Consider the following 17,913-nt stretch of genomic DNA (forward strand, 5'->3'; position numbering starts at 1 on the left):
GTCGGTCCACTTGAAGTGCTACTGGGCTCGCTCGTTCCCCCACTGGCTCTGTTTGCTTCGTGGGAATCATCCATGGCCTTTATCTGGCGAAGAATGTACTTCTGGGCCGGACCTGACGTGTACCATGAGACTGGAGACTGGCAGAGACTCGAAAGCAAAGCGAACATTCTGTACGAATCCGACATTCCCCCATCTCTCATCAATTGTCGAGCGGTAGCCACACACTTCTCTTCATCATTCATGTAGATGGCACATACTGACATCGTGAGTAATTAAAAATCCGACAGCGGGGGGAGAATGTCTTACCCGTCCAGGCAACATGAATGATGAAGCCGTGTTCTGGTGCCTGAAACGCAGTTGAGTCCCTGGCTGCCTCACAGACTTGATACGCTTCATCTCGGCGGTGGGTCGTGGCCAACCCGATGGCATAATCTAGGAACAAGTCCAACCAGTTGTCAAACGAGATTCCTTGGTGATTATCCAGCTCGGATGCCCCCGGTTCTGGACCATCGGGCCCAGTAGGGGGGGCGATGGCTATATCGAAACATGTTAGCCCAATCGGTGGTCTAGGAAAGGCAATGTTAGGACTCACTTCGTGCTAGCCTCTCATACATTTGCGAAAGTTCGGTCTTTGCGTGACGAGGTTTAGGATCTTCCAGCGAGCTCTTCGGCCCAAGAAAGTTCAGATACTTCTCCCACGTATAGAACTTCTTCAACGATCGAAAATCATCAACCAACTCCTTCGAGGATTCCATCCATTCGGAAATGAGATCATTCCGACCAGCCTTGATCTGTTGCCGAAGATTCCGAACAATTTCGTACTGCTGAGACAACTTTACAGCGCGGGTCTGCTCGTCTTGCCGACGTTTATCTGGACCTGCTAGTCGTTTTGGTCTGTATCGCCGCAGGAGAACTCTCTTGCCTGAAGGTTGGTCTGAGCCCCGTGTGCCAATTCCTCTGCGGCGCGGAACTCGGTTCTCTGCTTGGGCAAAAGAGTAGGGAATGGATTGACCACCCAAATTTTGGCCCTGCTCATGATCCTGATCGCGAGCCTCTCGTAGAGCCATCGCCTCAGCTGCTAGAATCAGAGCCTCCTCCTCTTCCCGAGCCTTTTCGTACATATTGGCAAGCTCAATGCGGGCATCTATACTGTCCTCATCGGCGTCAATCGCCGCCAAAAAGTATTCTTCAGCGGTCGCGTGTTCTCCGTTGGCGAAATGGCATCGCCCCAACTGCAACAACACCATAGCATCCACATCTCCGGGGAGATCCCGCAGAATTTCGTAATACTTGATGGCTAAGGAAGTTTGACCACGATGACCTAGCTCTTCTGCGACATCGAATGCAAGAAATGGGAAATCAGCGGCGAAGTCCCTTGTGGGTTCCGCTGACGGGTCAAACCACCACAGGTGTCTCTGTAGCAAAGCATGAGCATGTTTTCGTTGGAAGCGGTAGCGGGGTTGTACAACTGACCATTGCCTCAAGGTCATCTCCGACCCGAAATCTGTAAATGGCTAGTCGGGCTCGTAAGTCGTGTGGCAGTCCTTGGCCGTAAAGGCAAGAGTCGTAGGACCCAACCTCAAACTCTGAAACGACTGCACGCCTCTCATCGTCTCCATCCCACTCACGGTCGTCTGTTTGCCAGCTGTCCCAGAAGCCCTCGGCCCCACGCCCCAGGAACCAGCGCGACAGCGACTTCAACTGTCCAATAGCATCTAGGTAGCGGCCAGTAGAGGCAAAGAGTTCCACGTAGATCCCGACATCATGCCACGGGGCGTTGTTCAAGTCGCGGGCAACGATCACTCTCTCGTGCTCGAAGAATCGCTCATAGGCTGCAACAGCGGCGGGGACAGCTGCCTCGGCATGCTTGTTGTCAACACAGGCCTCGGCTAGTTTCCGAACAATTTCGAGGTCAAAAGGCCGATGCTTCAAAACGATCTTGTATTCGGCAATTGCGGCAGAAAGGTGGCCTTGTTTGTGGCATACCATGGCCTTGCCGAGCCTGGCATCGAGATTGGTGTGATCAGCCCGCAAGGCAGCTGAATAACATAGTCTGGCCGTGTGGAGGTATTCGGCCTCATCGCTCTCCATCGTGTCGAGGGCAAAAGACGCACATTGAAGCCACCCGCTGACATCTTTAGGGCGGAGATGCGCAGCGTACACCATCGCGGACAACGCCTTACTCAAATCACCCTGCTCTCGGAAGATGGAAGACAAGGTCGTCCAGGCTTGATGTGTTTCGGCGTTGATCCTGATAACCTCGAACACCAGGTCCAAAGCTAGTGGATAATCCCCGCCAAGAAAGGCCTGGTTCACCTTGGACAGGCGGGCCGTGATATCACCTCGAGGCTTGGCTGCTTTACGAGGTCCGCGCGTTCCCCGTCCACGAGGAGCGCTGCGGGCTTCGCGGGATTGGCCAGTCTCATCTCGCTGCGAGGCTAGAAACTCCCGCACAGATTCATCAAACTTAGCGATGTCGCCCTCCAGCTCCTCCAAATCGGAGTCTGCGTCTGATGCCTCGCCATCGTGCCTATTTTTCCTCCCGGTCAATTCAGTTCACTCAAAGCGAGACCAGCACGGTTACCTGTCAATAACTTCGACGCTTCTCAACGAATCCATGAAGAATAATATGTCAGCATATGAGTGTGGGCATGGGCACAGCGCAAGAATGAGCGTGGGCGATTGAACGTGAGAGTAAGAGGTTCCGTGGTTGGGGTATGTGCACCTTGAGAGCACTCAGGAATTAAGGCATCAAGTAGGTTGGGTGGGCACGTGCACTGCCATTCAAGTCCACACTATAAAAATTTTTATCACCCCTTTCTCAATGTCATGTTCAGTAGTTTATAATTAATGGAATCCAATACAAAGTGCGCAGGTGGTGCACTGGCTGAACGTAGTACCGTAGTTCGCCTATATAACTACGAAATTCGTACGGCCACCCGCTATCTAAGGAATGTGGCGAAGGAAGACTCCTGGTGCCTAGTCCGGTCCTCTCCAAGCTGAACGAGCAGTGCTAGGTGAGTTTCCCGTCGGCTTTGGCATCTGTACAGAGTGTGAGCTTCATGAGACGTTGTAAGGGAGGCAACACCTACCTTTTACCTGTTCAAAGACCTTGAGCATTTTCCTACGCGCTCCTAGAGCGTTCACGCCGCGGTCCTCAAGCGCCTTATCATCCAATTCGATCAATTCTGTCCACTTCATGTCCTTCAAATTGTCAGTGTACTTGTGAAGTCGAAGACTGCGGAGCCAGCTGGGAATGTCCTGGAGGAGTGTGGGGTCGGTCGGGTCCTCTGGAGGCTTTGAGCTGCCCCTTCGTCCCCGAGGCGACCGACCACGCACCATGTCCGAGTGGTCCGATAGGTAGCCTTCGTGTCCACCCATCCCCATTTGACCCAGGTTTACAGAGGGAATGCCGCCTCCCATCAGTGGCGAAGTTCCGTCATAAGCACTGAGGAACCCGTTGTTTTGCGGCGACGCGAATGGGGCCATGTGGGCGATCCCAGGCTGCATGGCAAGCCCCGGAGAACTGGGGCGCGAGCGCTGGCCGCCAAGGCCCAAGCTTTGCTGGGCTTGGATTGCCATGAGCTGTTCACGACTGAGGACCTGCCCATGCTCATTGATCATTACCACGTTGGTACCAGTAAGATTGATCCCTTGAGGTCCAGGGGAGAGGGGTGGTTGTCCATTTCCTGAGCCGTCGTTGGACCTTGCCCGGCGGTACTTCCGAACATCGTCCAAGGCGAATCGGTTGTTCACGGTCGAGAGTGCTGCGAGCTTCATGGCGGTAGCATTGGCAACCATATCGGCTTGAGTACCAGCGGCATTGGCGGCATTAAAACTGGCAGCCATGGGAGTGTTTACCATGGATGCCCAATTCCCGCTGCCAGCATTGTAGGGAGAAAGGAGAGGTAGATCTGCTGGATTTTTGTCTGGTGCATTGAGAGTTGTGCTCTGTATAGCAGAGTTGTTAGACAACTGGGGGCGTGGAGACCGGAGCCCGCTTGCTGGGGTTGGCTGCACAAACTGGCCCATCGGCGGTTGCGAATTGGTGCCTTTTGTGCCGGATTGGTCCCCTGAGCCACTGGCCCAGGGCGAAGAAGGATTGGCAGACACAACATCCCGAGAGTCTTGTGAAGCGGTGAGGGCCGGCGCAGTCATGGAAGTACGTGGATCCATGGCGGTACTGTTGCGATTCGACGCAGGTGGATTGCCCGTCTGCTGAGTGAACTTTGCCTTCTCGGTAGCAATGGCAGCGGCGGCGTCTGGGAACATGGCATTTATGGTAGATGGATCAAGCCCCGAGTGACGCTTCGATGATGATATGGCAGAGTTCCTGGAAATTGAGTTTCGAGCAGATTCCACGTTGAGCTTGTTCATCGCATCGCTGAGGCGGTTGGACATTGGATCTGCCGACGTGTTAAAATACTGTGAAGACATCCCATGCTTTGATACATGCACAACATACCTTTATCGAAGCTGGCAGGAGACAAGACGCCTGACATGGGGTGATTCTTGCCCATCTGCTGGAGCACTTGGATGAAGAAGCGAATCTGGACCTGTGTTGTTTGCTGCAGAAGAGCGTACAAGGCAGCAGTGCGCTCGGCTTCGCTCAGGACTCGGAACCATTGCTCAATAGCACTGAGTTCATCCTTGAAATCCTGATCTAGCGTCGCGGCCGCCATTTCTTCAAGCGTCGTCTCGTATTGGTCGATGTCGGCAATCCATTGTTGGGCGATCTTATCTTGAGAGTCTGCCTCCGAGCCGCCAGGACCAAGGTTCTGTTGGGTCTGACCATAGAAATCCGACGAGGGCCGGATGCGGCTGGACGGCGAAGGTCCTGAAAGAGCAGCCATGTCGGCCGACGCACGGAGAGAATGGCCAGACCCGATAGCCCTGGAGGAGGGGGGTCGCAAGGTCGACGTTGTGTTGGCTTCCGGCGTGCTGTTACGGTTTCCAATGACGTGGTTTCCAGACATGTTGAGCATTATGAGGAGGTGGTGGATTTGGTGGGCAAAAATGATTCGGAGATGAGGCTTTGGGAGATGTTGATGTTGCACGCAAGCGTGGCTTGGACGGCGGTAATGTAGGAAGGATGGCACAAGAATCGTCTCGACTCCTGCAGTGACCGGCTGACCTCAAAGGAGTTTGGACAAGAAGCAGGTGAGGAAAACTATGGCATCCTCAGCCTAACGAAGAATGATGGCACTGGGGACGGGTTAGCAGAGAGCTCCACGGAGGGCCACCTGTTGGAAAGCCCCATCTGGTACGACTTAGAACAGGTGGCCGGGAAGGACAGGGGAGGAGCTGGAAGTCCATACCGCGCAAAAAGATACAGGAGGGCAATGAAGGGACGATGTCTGCTTCCAGGCAGGCCACAGAATTTATCGATTAGATCCCGCCGCTGCAACTGCGGACCAGCGTCCTCTAGCGATGCTCTGAGTCGTGGGTAATGGGAGGTTTGAGAAGCAGAGGTTGTTGGCGCTCTTGTCTAACCCAAGGCCACAGCCCCTGTGCTTACATAAGAGAGGCGCCCGATTTATGCTCCGCCAGAGGCCGCTAATGCCTGAGGCAGCAGCCGTCAACTGCTCCCCTGCTCTCTGTTTGGTGGGGATGGTTTGGGAATCCGGTGACTCCCAATTGTTCCGCGACTAACTACTACCTGCCCTGGATACCTTGGGTAGGTAGTTACGGTGCAATGTGTTTGGCGTTCTGGTAGTTATTCAGTCCCTACAGAGCACCTAGGCAAGGATTGCTGAAGGTTCCTGGCACAAGGCGCACACTTGGACACACACTAGGTCACGAGGTACCCTGTGTACCAAGAAAGGATGATGACACAAGGCCCATAATGTCGGTCACTCCGTGCTGAAATAACGATCCTTAAATAACGACACGTGTTTGAGGTTGGAAATGATCGACGGAGTCAATTGTCCGTCGCCCGGCCCTTGTCAGGCCCATGAACCTGGCTGGCACTGGATTGTTAGGGAAAGCTGGCCGTAACTACGCGACTGTTAAATCCTGCAGTTCTTCATTCACTTGTCTGGGGCTGAGAACATCACAGGGCGTCACACGTATTCATGTCGGTGGTGGATCGGATATGGGAAGTGGCAGCTTTCTGTTCCTCGAGCCTCGAAGGTATGCGCAACATGTCGACTCAGAACGGTCACAATGCTGAGGCACCAGCGCGGTTTCGAACAACTACCGTCCTCAGTAGGCGAACCGCATGGCATTTCTGTCTTCTATTTCTGCGGGCTCTACTGAGTTGGTCCTTTGGCCAGGCAGAGAGCTTGCTCCAGTTTTCATCCCTTGCCTTTCCTTCCAGACGCCTCAAGCGGACTCACGCTTGCCTTCCTTGAGTTCCTTCTGTTCAATTTGTTAGCACTTTGTATGGAACGGTTCGAAGTCTATGTCCTCGATCGGGGGCAGGGGGGGGGGGGCGCGTACAAGGGCCTTCATGTTGCCGTGGAGGGCATGTCGGTGGTTGCGTCGGAACTTAGGGTCGGTGCCGTTCAGCGAAGGGTATCGAGAAGTCTTGGGCTTCTTGATGCTGTAAAAAGAGTAAGCATCCCCGGATTCCTAGAGATCTGGTGAATGTAGCATACCCGTTTCGGTGCGCCTTGCGCGACTGGTTGTGCTGAGAGGAGTTTTTTGACTCTGAAGAACGTCAGTAACGATTTATTGATGTGAACATCTGGGTGAATGGCCACATACTCGCCATTGCTGCGGTTTGATTCTCTGTGTCGACGGAGAAGGATCACGAAGTTGCAGAGAAGATGCCAAAATTGTGTGCGCTCTCGACAACAAGCCCTAGCCGATTAAAGGAGTGGGGCGATGCTGACATAACCATGCGGGTTTTGCTGGTGGTGCCCTAGATGCCGGCCTGGTACCTACCTAGGTACAGGAAGCAGTGTGGCGTGGAGGAGCACCAGCCACAGTCACTCTGTTTCATGCGTGTCTCGGGTGGCTCAATCGTGCTCACATGTCTGCAGCCAGAATTCGTCTGGCTTTTGCGGAAGGCTCTTGCGGAAGGTAGAATAGTTCAATCTAAGCTTTCACAAATGAATTCGCAGTAGTGATATACACTGTGGGGGTTTAGCAGACGCGATTGTATTTACTGGATCTATGTGTGCAGAGGCAGAACCGTCGCAATAGGTTTGGGCACGGTCCGAGCATTCTTTCGATATCCATCATTTGTTCTGTTCGAAACGGAGCAAGTGCAAAAGGCTTCCATATCCATCTATGACCAAATCACCAAAACACCGGTACAGTTCCCTTAGACACCTTCATCCTGACGTCGTGGCAGGCTTGGCCGCCACGCTGTGCATACTCTTAGCCGTCGTAGAAGCTGTAAGCTGGGCGGCGGAGCGAAGTTGCTGGAGGCGAACGGTTTTGAGATATCGTAAGAAAAGGACGAAGAGGAGCTCAACCCTACCGGGCGGTTAGTTAATGAGCCAACAAGAGACTGGGTTCGCGTACCTTTCTTTCGTCATCATCAAGATACCCTGGACAAGAAGGCCTTTGAAGATCTGGGGGCCGATGCCCTTGAAGAGGCCTAGTAAGCCTTCATGCTCAATAATGAACTTCATCACTTCAATGAAGCTACCAAATGGTTTGCCATTCCTGATAGGCGGGGGTCTGGACTGCAGTCCAACCTTAGCCACAATAAGCGGCTGAGTAGCAATGGTTGCTAGGGTCTTGGACATTGCTCCGAGGACTAGCACGAGATTAGCAGGCCGAGGTAACTAAGTCCATTTCTGGCGCACTCACGAAATGCTTCCCATGGCTTCAGGCTGGCCTTTCCTGGAAAGAAGACATCTTTTAATCGCTCATACGCCCCGTACGTGATTGCCGGGTTGACAACAAGCACAAGACTGGCCTTCAGGCCCCTCCACAAGCCAGAGACACCATCCGGTCCGTCAACGACCTCGCGTGCGGTCGCGAATATGCCCTTGCGCTCGTCCTTCTTGGCAGTTTGCTGACGGGTTGTTACAACGGCAACGGGTATGGTGCACAGCTGGGCTACGGCGCCAGCGACGGCGCCCAAGGCCAGCTCAACGACAGTGGACGGTGCCGCATTTCCTTTGGCTGACTTGATATAGAGCGTCCGGACCACGCTATACCAGTAGAAGTAGGCAAAGTTAGTTGAGGCGACACCAATTAAAGAGCCGTTGATGCCCGCGTAGAGTCCTTGGACGCCGTCATCGGATACGATTCGCGACAGCGCATCCCATGTGGAAGTGTAATGAGGTTCGTCGTCGGGGGCACGGGGGCCATCGGTTGCATTGGGCCGGACCTGGACTTGAAGTCGCGTCTTGACGCTGCAAGGTAAAAGGGTCAATGGGAGGAAGGGGATGCTAATCCGAGACTGACTTACATGTCAAGAGGATAGACCAGAGCATTCGCGAGAACTGCACCTGATGCTCCGGCTACGGCGCGACCCCAGGGCGAGATCGTAGGCTTGGATTGCGCGGCCATGATTGTTAGACGGTGGTCGGACGAGTCAAGGATATCGCAACACAAGAGGACGCGTTTGACAGCGAAGAGGCACAGTTGGCTCCAGCTAGGTCGTGAAGCCAGACAAAAGTCCGGGCCCTGGCATCATCATATTGATCTGGAACCAAGGTCGGATAGCGGTCCGCTGCCGTGGGTCATCTGAACCTCGGCCCTGGACCGGTCTCGGCATATGGGAGGGAACGCCCCGCCCGTGTCCGACCCGCTTTTCTGACCTCGGTTAGTGACTTAGAGAGGCGGGATGGCGAGCACCTAAGCTTAGCCGGTTGGTTGCATGAGCTGAGTCAAGGGGAAGAGGGCCAAGGGGCGGCTGGTCTCGTCACTTTGGTGGAATGGTGGAATGGAGAAATGCGATGGACTAGATACTGAACGGTTTAATCCATGGAGGCATGTCAAGTCGGCGCAGCGGACAATGTGATCTGTCTGCATACAGCCGACGCAGAGTGCATGTAGTAAACGCACGATATGCAAATAGCACATGAGTCTCGACGTACATTGCATAATGCGCTTTTCTGCCATTCATTACCAGGGGTGTCTACACTGTGTAATTAGGCTATAGGTCCACTGGCGGCTCTGTAGCGCGGCATGTCTGCACGGATAGGCGGGTAATTAGTACGTAAGGTACGTGGTAAAAGTGGTTAGAGTGGGGGGAGAAGGGTTATCTGATCTCCGAGCAAAACGCCCCACCGCGGGGAGGTCAACCTCGAATGGACGCCGTGCAAAGTGGGAATCTGGCGGCATGATTCAGTAAAGGCCATGGAGAGGAGAGCTCAGGTGAGTGACTACCCAGCGGCCGCCCACCCATACAGGCTGGTCGTGGCCAGAAAGGTCACCAAGAATGCATTAACAATGAATACTGACCACCCTGACTCGGTAGGCCGCCGAGTCTCTTGTTGCGAGATCGAGCGGCCAAGCGGCCCTCGATCATGCTATCCAGGCCGCCGACCTGTACATGCGTGCGGCTTCTGAAGCTGTGAGTAAGCCAGAGGCCACTCGCCTGCGACAGAAATGCCGGCAGCTCATCACTCTGGCTGAGCGACTTAAAGCCTCGCGGACAGGCGCTGCGTCTGTGCAGCAGCCGAGCCTGTTGCAACAGACTTCTCGCCTTCACGGCAATTACTTCCCTCAGTGGACAACCGTCCCCGTTGATTCCGATTTCCGCCTTGCCTCGGGTGAGATGCCCTTCGTGTAGGTTGTTTCCATCCCTACGCCGGACGAGCTTCGCCACTGATGATGGACAGCGATGATGCTGCCCTTAAGCTCTCGCCTCGGCAAGCAGCAACTTTTGACGGCTGGAAGAGGCCGATGGAGCTTCATTCGAGTGAGGGAGAGGCTGATATGGAGGCCTTTATGAACTCCGGTGATGGGTGTGATCTAGTGCAGGATTTGACTACGGATTGCTCTGTCGTGGCCAGTCTTTGTGCGGCCATGCGAATATTAACTGGCCGAAACTCGGTAGGTGACTACGGATAGCCCACCGCGCCACCTGGGCCTCTTTATCCTTGGCTGGCTTATTGAACAAATTGTAACTTTGAGCTCACTAGGTTCTGGCTTCGATTTTGTACCCTTTCGACCGTGCTAGGGGCATGCCTAGGTTCTCCGCCTCGGGCAAGTATATCCTACGTTTGCACTTCAATGGCTGCTTTCGACGTGTTGTCATTGATGAGCGGCTCCCTGCCTCTTTGAATGATAGAACTCTTTACGTTGTCGACCGCAAAAACCCCCGTCTTATCTGGCCTGCACTTCTCGAAAAGGCTTACCTCAAAGTGCGAGGCGGATATGATTTTCCTGGAAGCAACTCGGGGACTGACCTATGGGTTCTCACTGGATGGATTCCTGAGCAACTTTTCCTTCAGAGGTACTTCTCTTCACTATCATGTGTCTAGCCTCACCTAAGGACTGCTTGGCCGCCCTATCTCCACGTTTCATGTCCTTGCTACTAATGCATTCGTTAATAGGGAGGATCTTGACATTGAGGCTGTCTGGAAAAGGATCAAGAAGGCCCATGACTTGGAAGATGTTGTTGTTACCTTGGGTACAGGGCGCATATCAGCCGAGGAAGAGGACGTATTGGGCCTGATTGGCGAACATGACTACGCGGTCATGGCTCTCGATGTGGTTGGAAACACTCGAAGACTTTTGGTCAAGAATCCATGGTGTAACGGGCCAGTTTGGAAGGGGTCTATCGCAACGACTCTGCCAATGCTGCAGATGGAAGGAGACCTCGAATCATCTGAATCCGGCAAGACGTCGCGCCGTGGCCAGCCGTCTGCTGGCTCTTTTTGGATGCCACTCGAAGATGTGGTGCAACACTTCGAATCCATGTACCTCAACTGGAACCCTGCAAGATTTGCCCATCGCCAGGATCACCATTTTACCTGGAAAATACCTCCTGCCTCGCTGGCGTCGTCACTGGTGCGCAACCCGCAGTACTCATTCGAATGTCCAAGCGGTGGAACGGTGTGGATCCTCGTGAGTCGGCACTTCATGGATGCCGAACTTGAGATAGCCCGCACAAGAACCGACTCCATGGCTGCAGTGTCAGGACAGCTTGGATTCATGAGTATCCTCGTGTTTGATAATGGAGGCCACAAAGTTCAGGTGAGTGACGGCGAGGTTTATCGTGGTCCATACGTGGACTCACCTCAGACACTTGCACGTCTCGATACAAGCCCAACGAAACGGTACACGATTGTCCTGGATCAGCATGAATTTCCGCTTCCTGATTATACACTAACGCTTTCGCTCTTCTCCCAAGAGCCCCTCAAAGTGAAGGAGGCTGAGGATGCGATGCTACACTGCAAGGAGATGGCGGGCACCTGGAACAGGCGTACTGCTGGTGGCAACGCTGCCTGTCCGACATACTTGCTGAACCCGCAATTTAAGTTAACTCTTTCATACGCGAGCCCGCTATCTCTCCTGCTTTCTGCAGATAACCAAGACATCCACGTCCATGTTGATCTCGTCTGGGCTCAGGGGAAACGAGTTGCTGCACTCAAGGCCCGAGACTTGGTGGGATCATCTGGTGAATATCGACGGGGATGTAGCGTTGCAAACATACCTCAAGTCGATCCTGGTGTCTACACTGTCGTCTGCTCGACGTTTGAAGCAAGCCAGCTGGCTGAATTCGTCCTCAGGGTTGGGTCAATGACGCCTGTGACGCTGGAGACTATCCCCGCGGATGCTGCTGGGCGACTACAAACAATATTGCCCCCCTTTAGGCTGTCCGAGGGCGAGGAGGTACGACGTGCGCCCCTGTCCGTGTCTTGGCTCACACGGATGAGCGTAACAGCAAAGAGTGTGACCCAACCAGGTTTGCAGCCTGGCAGCCGGCCATCTTCGACGTTGGTAATCCGTCTCTCCGTTGTTCATGGCTGGGCTCCTGAGCGGACTGTTGTCGCCATATCCGGCGACGGCGAGTTCCAGGAACCCAAGACCAGCGTTCGAACACTGGAATTTGATATGGAACCCGGGCGTATTCTCCGCGAAGGAATGTGGTTAATTGTGGAAAGCATGGGAACACACAACATCACTGAGAACATTGAGGTCGGGCTTCATAGTGACGCCCCAGTCCATGTTGGGGCTTGGGAACTAATGTGATCGGATGGAAGCGCAGGCCATATTCACTCGAATAGTCAAAAAGCAAGTTACTGTACGGATACCAATTCCTTACATGCTGGATCTAAATGCACGCTCAGCCTCCAACGCCCCTAATACAACGCCCGCCTAATATTCCCACATCAAAGATAGGAAGCTGAGCCAACCTGGTATATAAGCGCCCCAACGCCAAAAAGAAATTCTGTAATCCATCAATGCAAATTCGACAGGCAGCACCTCGAGAACTTGTAATAAATGCGCCAAAGCTAAACCATGCGAAATCAACATGGTGGGCAACTAGTCATACACGCAAGCCCGATCAGAAAAATAAAACAGAGAAGACCAAGCGTCTCAAAACGCACAAGTCTACCACGGATTCACCCATATGTCGGCTGGCTGGAGAAGCGAAATGGAATGGTAACACGTCAGAGCGAGTCCTGAAGCAGAGGCAAGACGAGCATAGCCCCTTCGCCGATTATGATGGCGGACCCCGCCTTCGACGACCGCGATTGGGCCCGTCGGGCCGCTGAGAGAGAACATCCCGTAGGGCCGGGTCGTCCTTGTCCTTGTCCACATGATGCACACGAACGTGTCTGTTAAGGGGTGTCTTGTTAGTTCCTGTAGACTACAATGTGGACCTGGGCCATGGGTTGGAAGGCAAGAAATGTACTGGACCTGGTGGTGAATATCGTACCTCTGTAGATTGTCCGGACGGGGATACTTGTGCTCCCTGTCAGGGCAGAATGGACAAACGTATCCCGGAGAGTCATGGACGAGGCCATGCCTGATCATCTCATTCTTGCGCTTGAAGCCCTTTCCACCTTCGCTTCGAGGACAGCCTTGAACGGAGCAGTAGTGTGGACGAGCTGACGAATGCACATTGGCATGAGAGTTGAGTAGATATTGGGTTTGAAATGCAGGAGCGGTACACCCAGTAAAAGTACAAACATATGCGCCAACTTGAGGATTGGTGATGCCATCAATGCTCATTCGATCAGCAACAGAGGTCGACGTGGCCGGCGTGGAGGCGGAGTGATCGGTGCTGGGAGTTTCTCCCGTGGCACTACTACTGTACTCGGCATTGGAGCGCTGGTGGATGCCATTGGTGTTATAGTAATAGGGGCTCGAAGCTGATAACGAACGTGGAGACGGGAGATTTCGCGAGTAGACTTCGTTTGGTGAAATGGGAGGTGAGGCATGGGGGTTAGCGATGGGGGTAAACCGGGGGATTCCACCCGATGGAGAGCCGGGAAAACCTGGTCCAGGCCCGTGGCGGGAAACAAGCTCCTTCTCTACCGGAGCCATTGATTCGGGAGGCAAGCGGTTGAAATCGCCAAGGGTTGAGCGGATTGAGGGAAGCATTTGGCCATTCGAATCGGAACGAGGAGAGTCCATCTGAATCGGGGGGAGCTCTCCACTGGCAGTTGTGAGGACAGCTATCGGGGGAGACTTGGCAACAGGCTTGTTATTGGACCCGGAGAATGGATACGGAACAGCAGGGACTGTAACTGCGGGAAAGTCATCGCGGATAGAGAGTTGACGGGTTGAGACCGATATGTCGGGGGTAGCTTTAAGAGCTATGATGGAGGCCGGACTCGGGAGGGGAGCCGGACCCGTGGCGAAAGCTTGCAGTGCATCGGCGGCTAGGTGCTGAAGCGAGGGAACGGTCATGACAACTTCGTCGGTGGGGCCATCAAGACTGGACTCGTCGTCCGGGGAGTCCTCGTCGCAGGGTAGGACCTGACGAGCGGCGACACGGGCGATCTCGGGGTCGCGTCCGTTGTCGAGATAGGCGACCAGGATGGCATCCCCCGAATTAGGACGGACCTTGTGGCGATTAGACTTGTCGCGATCGTCGAGAAAGGCAGGACTGACTTGGGCTGGAGGAATATCTGGGGGGGGACTCGGAGATGGTGCGAGCCGAGGACGGAGCGGAGTCATGAGGGGGCTGTCGCGAGGGACCACCTCATCCGGATCGTAGGTGTCGGCGACGACGAAGCCGAGCTGCGAGTGCGATTGTTGAGATTGCTGGTGTTGAGCGGCCGTTGTCATAGTTGTCGCGTCAACGTCTATTGCTCAACTCGCCATGGCCCTCGGAGGGGGGCGCCCGACTCGGATTCGTGTTGGCCGTCAGGTTGCGAGCCAGGCCTTCTCACGATAGGCGAATTCGGGAGGCAACAAGAGCGACGGAGGTGGAAATCGGTTGGCGCAGGGGAGGCCTCGAGATGCGAGGTGGTAGAGAGCGATGTGCGCGCGACTAGACAAGACAACGCAAGACAAGACAAGGGTTGGAGGGGGCGGGGGAAGCGCGGATCGGAGTGCACAGTAGTCTGTTGTCAGTTTAGAGATGCTGGTAGTTTTCGGGCGCTCTGGCGTGAGGAGGTGGGCGAGGTGCGGCGATGTGAGGCGCGACGATGCGAGGCCAGGCGGCGAACAAGTAGTAGACTGGATTGCGGTGTAGGGCGATTGTGGGAGAGACTTCGAGGAAAGCTGGGCCGACGGAGTGTAAGCTTGGGCAGTGGTGTTGTACTGTTGTGGTTGTCGTAGAAGTGGCGGCTGTTGTTGTTATTTGCTGGCGTGGGTGTGTGTGGAGGAGAGAGGAGAGGAGGGGGGGATCTTGAGGCTTGACGGTGGAGGATGAAGGTAAGATCAGGTAATGCGGGAAGGTATAACGGGAAGGCAGGGTAAGTAGGCGGTACCTTGGGTGGGTAGTACCTGCTACCCCCAAGTGCCTGGTCCCTACCCGTTCCGCAGCAGCCTCAGAGCCCCAGGACCTGAGGGCAGGGTGGAGACGAGGCGGCGTTTGATACGGAGAGTCGAGTGAGGGGAGGCTCAGACTGGCCGGCTGGGCTGGGCTGGGGTTGGGAAGTTGGAAAAGCGGCTTGGGACTGGGCCGGGGCTGGGCCGGGGGCTGGGGGCTAAGATGGGGATGGGGATGGGGATGGGGATGGGGCATGATAATTAGTATGGGGGATGGGGCTCTGCTACTGGGGAAGGAAGGAGCGCCGAGCTCGGTACATGCGACGGGGTCGTACTTCAGACTCCAGTCTCCAGCTTGGACGAAGTAGGTAAGTAGGTACCGTGCCTGGCTTTGCCGTTTTTTTTTTTTTACCTCGACTTTTAGTAGCGTCTTAGCGGAGAACTAACCCAAGGTAGCCTCGGTTTCCTAACGTCAAGACTCGGTCTGGTAAGGTGGTAGGTAGGTACCCAACGACGAGGCAGGAAGGCCGGTTCAAGTGTGAAGAGCTGTAAGTTGGCAGGCACCCCGATCTAGCTGCCTCATCTCGCGCAAGTTAAGGGCGATTCTAGATATGTCTCGCGCGAGGGGATGACGGGTGGACGTGTGGGAATTGTGTGGGTGTGGGTATCTACGGGGTGGACTCTTGGATGGGTGAGTGGATGATGATGTGTGGAGGAAGTACTGGAGCAATGGAGCAATGGAGCCATCAAGCCATGGAGCCATTGAGTTATCGAGCCATTGAACCATTGAGCATGGAGCAATGGATGCATGACAGCGACAGTGCCTCCCGCCCAATCTCCCCCACTTGCGCTCGTCGTCTAAGCCTCAGCGTCCACTGCCGTGTGTTTGTGTGATGCAAGTGCGTCTGATGGCGGATGTTTTGTAAACGGCGAAATGCTGTACCGTGCGTGCTCGGGGCCGCCCCCTCTTCAACAACGCATCACTGACCTTGTATTTTCTGGGGTCCTCCGTGGGGCGTGATCCTCTTCTCGGCGACCTCGTTATACCGTCGTCGTTGTCGCACCTCTCTCTTTCGCACCGCTTCGCACCTGCTCATGTCCTCGCGCCTCCTCTTCGCCATCGTTCCCGGACCCCGCCTCCATGGCGATTGCTGCGTCCCGACCGTACCGCAATTTTCCCAAGTCGCTGCCCAGTTTCTCCCCGACCTGGGCGGGTGCACCGCCAGTCCTCATCCAGAGGAGGGGCCGGGACCCAAGGACACCCAAGACAGTGACCGTCTCCACCATTTGCCATGTCCTCCAGCCGCAATGTGGGTCGGGAGGGTTGCTGGACGAGGGGAAGTGGGTACTGCTGCTGCTTCCTAGGTACCTAGTACCACTTAACAACGGGAACAGGGACTTCCACTCCCGACAAAGCTACGGACGTAGTGGGCAGTGGGGTCTGCTCTGCTCCTTCCTCGTAGGTATTTTGCATGTTTCCCGCCCTTGGCTAAACACGGCGGCCCCAAACCGAGGCCCTCCGAGTCCCATGCTGGCCATGTTCACTTGTGTGCCCGCCATGAAAAGGGCAGAAGGCAGCATGCTAGTATCTGTTCTCATGTCGGGACCCCGGAACCCCCGCCCGTTGCCTGCCCGTGAATTACCCGTTTGTTGTCTGCTGCCCACTGCCCACTGCCCACTACCCACCGTCCACTGCCCACCGTCTACCTACCTAGGCACTGTTTGCTGCCGGCACCACAGTCCGGGGGCGATCATCCCACCCCACGAGAATCCGCAAAGTACCGCATGGACGTGTAGAGTCCCGGGTCCTTGCGCCTCAACCATGCACCTCCAATACAGTATCTTCCGTACCTACATCGCATGTCCAGTACGTATTGCCGGCACAGAGTTTGGAGGGGATGTATGGAGGGGATTAAGCGCAATTAGGCCAAATTCGGCTGCTCGCTTCCATGGATGGGTTCTGGGGCTTGGGCATCTCTGCCATTTCACACCATTATCCCCTCCCTTCCCTTCCCGAGACAGGCCAGCATGCGCTGCTTTGCCGCGGCGCCAACTACCTACCACGCAACCACCTATTGGGTAGGCCCTGGTAAGCCGCAGCCCCTCCCGCTAGACCCCAGGCCCCTCCCGCTAAACCCCAGACTGGGCTAGGTCATATGGGCGCCAGCGCCAGCGCCGGCGGCATTGCGTTGCTCAGGTGGTCTCCTGCCGATGGCTCCCTGGGCAGGTTGGTACGTATTGCAGATTACAATCCTACCGGGTTCTTGATGAGACGACGTCTGACGACCTCGCGACGACCTCTGAAGCCGCCGAGTTGATGTGGAAATCAAAGTGCCTGCTCACCGAGGAATCGCATCGGTTCCAGGAGAACTTCGTGCCTTGCGCGTGATTTGGCAGTACATATTACTAATGCCGCGACCGGCCCACCTGAGGAGTCTATGACACCACACATATAGTTGGTTGACGCCAACTCTTCTCGCCTTATCAGAGACATTTTCAGCTCTCACATTACTGCCAGGAACTGCACTGTCATTATTTTTGGGATGGGGGAGCTTGACCAACGTCTCCACGCCCCGAACACCCCTGCCTACCTACCCGTCTACTTCGCCCCAAGAATGCAAGTTTGGCAGGTCTCTACTTAAGTCAGGGCATTACTTAGGTACCTAGGTACTTACTAGATAGGTATGGACTTGACCTCTCGGCATGATAGCTTTGGGATTAGCTACGCAGGGCTTACCACTGAGGCCGATGACTTTCTTCTCTCCGGAATAGGGACAATTGAGAAGAGCTAGAAGGAGCATTTCAAACGGCCATCTCCTTTTGTCGGTCCTCCGGCTCCATCAACTTGGACTAGCCAAGGGTTTCGTAGTATCCACGCTGCTCAGTCGTCCCCCCACAAGCAATGCCGAGAGAACCCTCGCACATGCCGATGGCGGCCGTTAATAGCACCAGTCCACACAAGTCGTTGAATTCGCACATCGCGCTCTTTCTTCCCTCGCTGCACCTCCGCATACAACGCCAGCGGGCCACACCTACGTGGTTTGACCATTGTACATATATGAGCATATCTGCATGTATGCACACCAATCATTGCAGCCGCCTGTATTC

General features: G+C 54.9%; 5 protein-coding genes across 5 annotated transcripts; 1 reads left to right on the forward strand and 4 right to left on the reverse strand.

Moving 5' to 3' along the window:
- On the reverse strand, positions 1–2,709 carry BGZ61DRAFT_453340 (uncharacterized protein; the record flags this gene model as incomplete). Its single annotated transcript, XM_046246067.1, has 5 exons — positions 2,585–2,709; positions 1,474–2,530; positions 593–1,415; positions 307–534; positions 1–256 (listed from the first exon to the last, which is right to left on the reverse strand). Coding segments are annotated over exons 1-5 (2,399 nt in total), but the record flags the coding sequence as incomplete, so codon positions are not given.
- Positions 2,699–5,483, reverse strand: BGZ61DRAFT_453342 (uncharacterized protein). The gene is made up of 4 exons (XM_046246068.1): positions 5,319–5,483; positions 4,466–5,260; positions 3,093–4,406; positions 2,699–3,042 (listed from the first exon to the last, which is right to left on the reverse strand). The coding sequence occupies exons 2-4, from the start codon at positions 4,983–4,985 to the stop codon at positions 3,014–3,016; spliced, it is 1,863 nt and encodes a 620-aa protein (XP_046103006.1). The 5' UTR covers positions 4,986–5,260; positions 5,319–5,483; the 3' UTR covers positions 2,699–3,013.
- A 1,527-nt stretch (positions 5,484–7,010) lies between these two features.
- Positions 7,011–8,619, reverse strand: BGZ61DRAFT_43125 (mitochondrial carrier domain-containing protein). Its single transcript, XM_046243843.1, has 4 exons — positions 8,372–8,619; positions 7,765–8,315; positions 7,474–7,711; positions 7,011–7,425 (listed from the first exon to the last, which is right to left on the reverse strand). The coding sequence occupies exons 1-4, from the start codon at positions 8,470–8,472 to the stop codon at positions 7,281–7,283; spliced, it is 1,035 nt and encodes a 344-aa protein (XP_046103007.1). The 5' UTR covers positions 8,473–8,619; the 3' UTR covers positions 7,011–7,280.
- Positions 8,620–9,181: 562 nt separating this feature from the next.
- BGZ61DRAFT_453352 (uncharacterized protein) lies at positions 9,182–12,175 on the forward strand. The gene is made up of 5 exons (XM_046246069.1): positions 9,182–9,282; positions 9,386–9,696; positions 9,750–9,963; positions 10,053–10,366; positions 10,467–12,175. Exons 1-5 carry the CDS (start codon positions 9,265–9,267, stop codon positions 12,106–12,108), a joined length of 2,499 nt encoding a protein of 832 aa, XP_046103008.1. The 5' UTR covers positions 9,182–9,264; the 3' UTR covers positions 12,109–12,175.
- Positions 12,176–12,580: 405 nt separating this feature from the next.
- Positions 12,581–14,157, reverse strand: BGZ61DRAFT_533351 (uncharacterized protein; the record flags this gene model as incomplete). Its single annotated transcript, XM_046253992.1, has 2 exons — positions 12,581–12,698; positions 12,800–14,157. 2 exons carry the CDS (start codon positions 14,155–14,157, stop codon positions 12,581–12,583), a joined length of 1,476 nt encoding a protein of 491 aa, XP_046103009.1.
- Positions 14,158–17,913: the final 3,756 nt, after the last annotated feature.

The sequence above is a fragment of the Ilyonectria robusta genome, assembly GCF_021365365.1.
Source record: "Ilyonectria robusta strain PMI_751 chromosome Unknown BGZ61scaffold_12, whole genome shotgun sequence".
NCBI classification, from domain to species: domain Eukaryota; kingdom Fungi; phylum Ascomycota; class Sordariomycetes; order Hypocreales; family Nectriaceae; genus Ilyonectria; species Ilyonectria robusta.

What these genes read in the sequence shown, in the direction of transcription:
- BGZ61DRAFT_453352 (XM_046246069.1), top strand. An exon ending in TCGGGTGAGATGCCCTTCGT is followed by an intron (nt 9,697 to 9,749) that starts GTAGGTTGTTTC and finishes GATGATGGACAG; the next exon opens with CGATGATGCTGCCCTTAAGC. An exon ending in GAGCAACTTTTCCTTCAGAG is followed by an intron (nt 10,367 to 10,466) that starts GTACTTCTCTTC and finishes ATTCGTTAATAG; the next exon opens with GGAGGATCTTGACATTGAGG.
- BGZ61DRAFT_453342 (XM_046246068.1), bottom strand. Translation starts at nt 4,985, where the DNA reads ATGCTCAACATGTCTGGAAACCACGTCATTGGAAACCGTAACAGCACG. An exon ending in TCCTGCCAGCTTCGATAAAG is followed by an intron (nt 4,407 to 4,465) that starts GTATGTTGTGCA and finishes ACACGTCGGCAG; the next exon opens with ATCCAATGTCCAACCGCCTC. An exon ending in GGTCTTTGAACAGGTAAAAG is followed by an intron (nt 3,043 to 3,092) that starts GTAGGTGTTGCC and finishes CACTCTGTACAG; the next exon opens with ATGCCAAAGCCGACGGGAAA.
- BGZ61DRAFT_43125 (XM_046243843.1), bottom strand. Translation starts at nt 8,472, where the DNA reads ATGGCCGCGCAATCCAAGCCTACGATCTCGCCCTGGGGTCGCGCCGTA. An exon ending in CTGGTCTATCCTCTTGACAT is followed by an intron (nt 8,316 to 8,371) that starts GTAAGTCAGTCT and finishes TTTACCTTGCAG; the next exon opens with CGTCAAGACGCGACTTCAAG. An exon ending in GAAGCCATGGGAAGCATTTC is followed by an intron (nt 7,712 to 7,764) that starts GTGAGTGCGCCA and finishes ATCTCGTGCTAG; the next exon opens with TCCTCGGAGCAATGTCCAAG.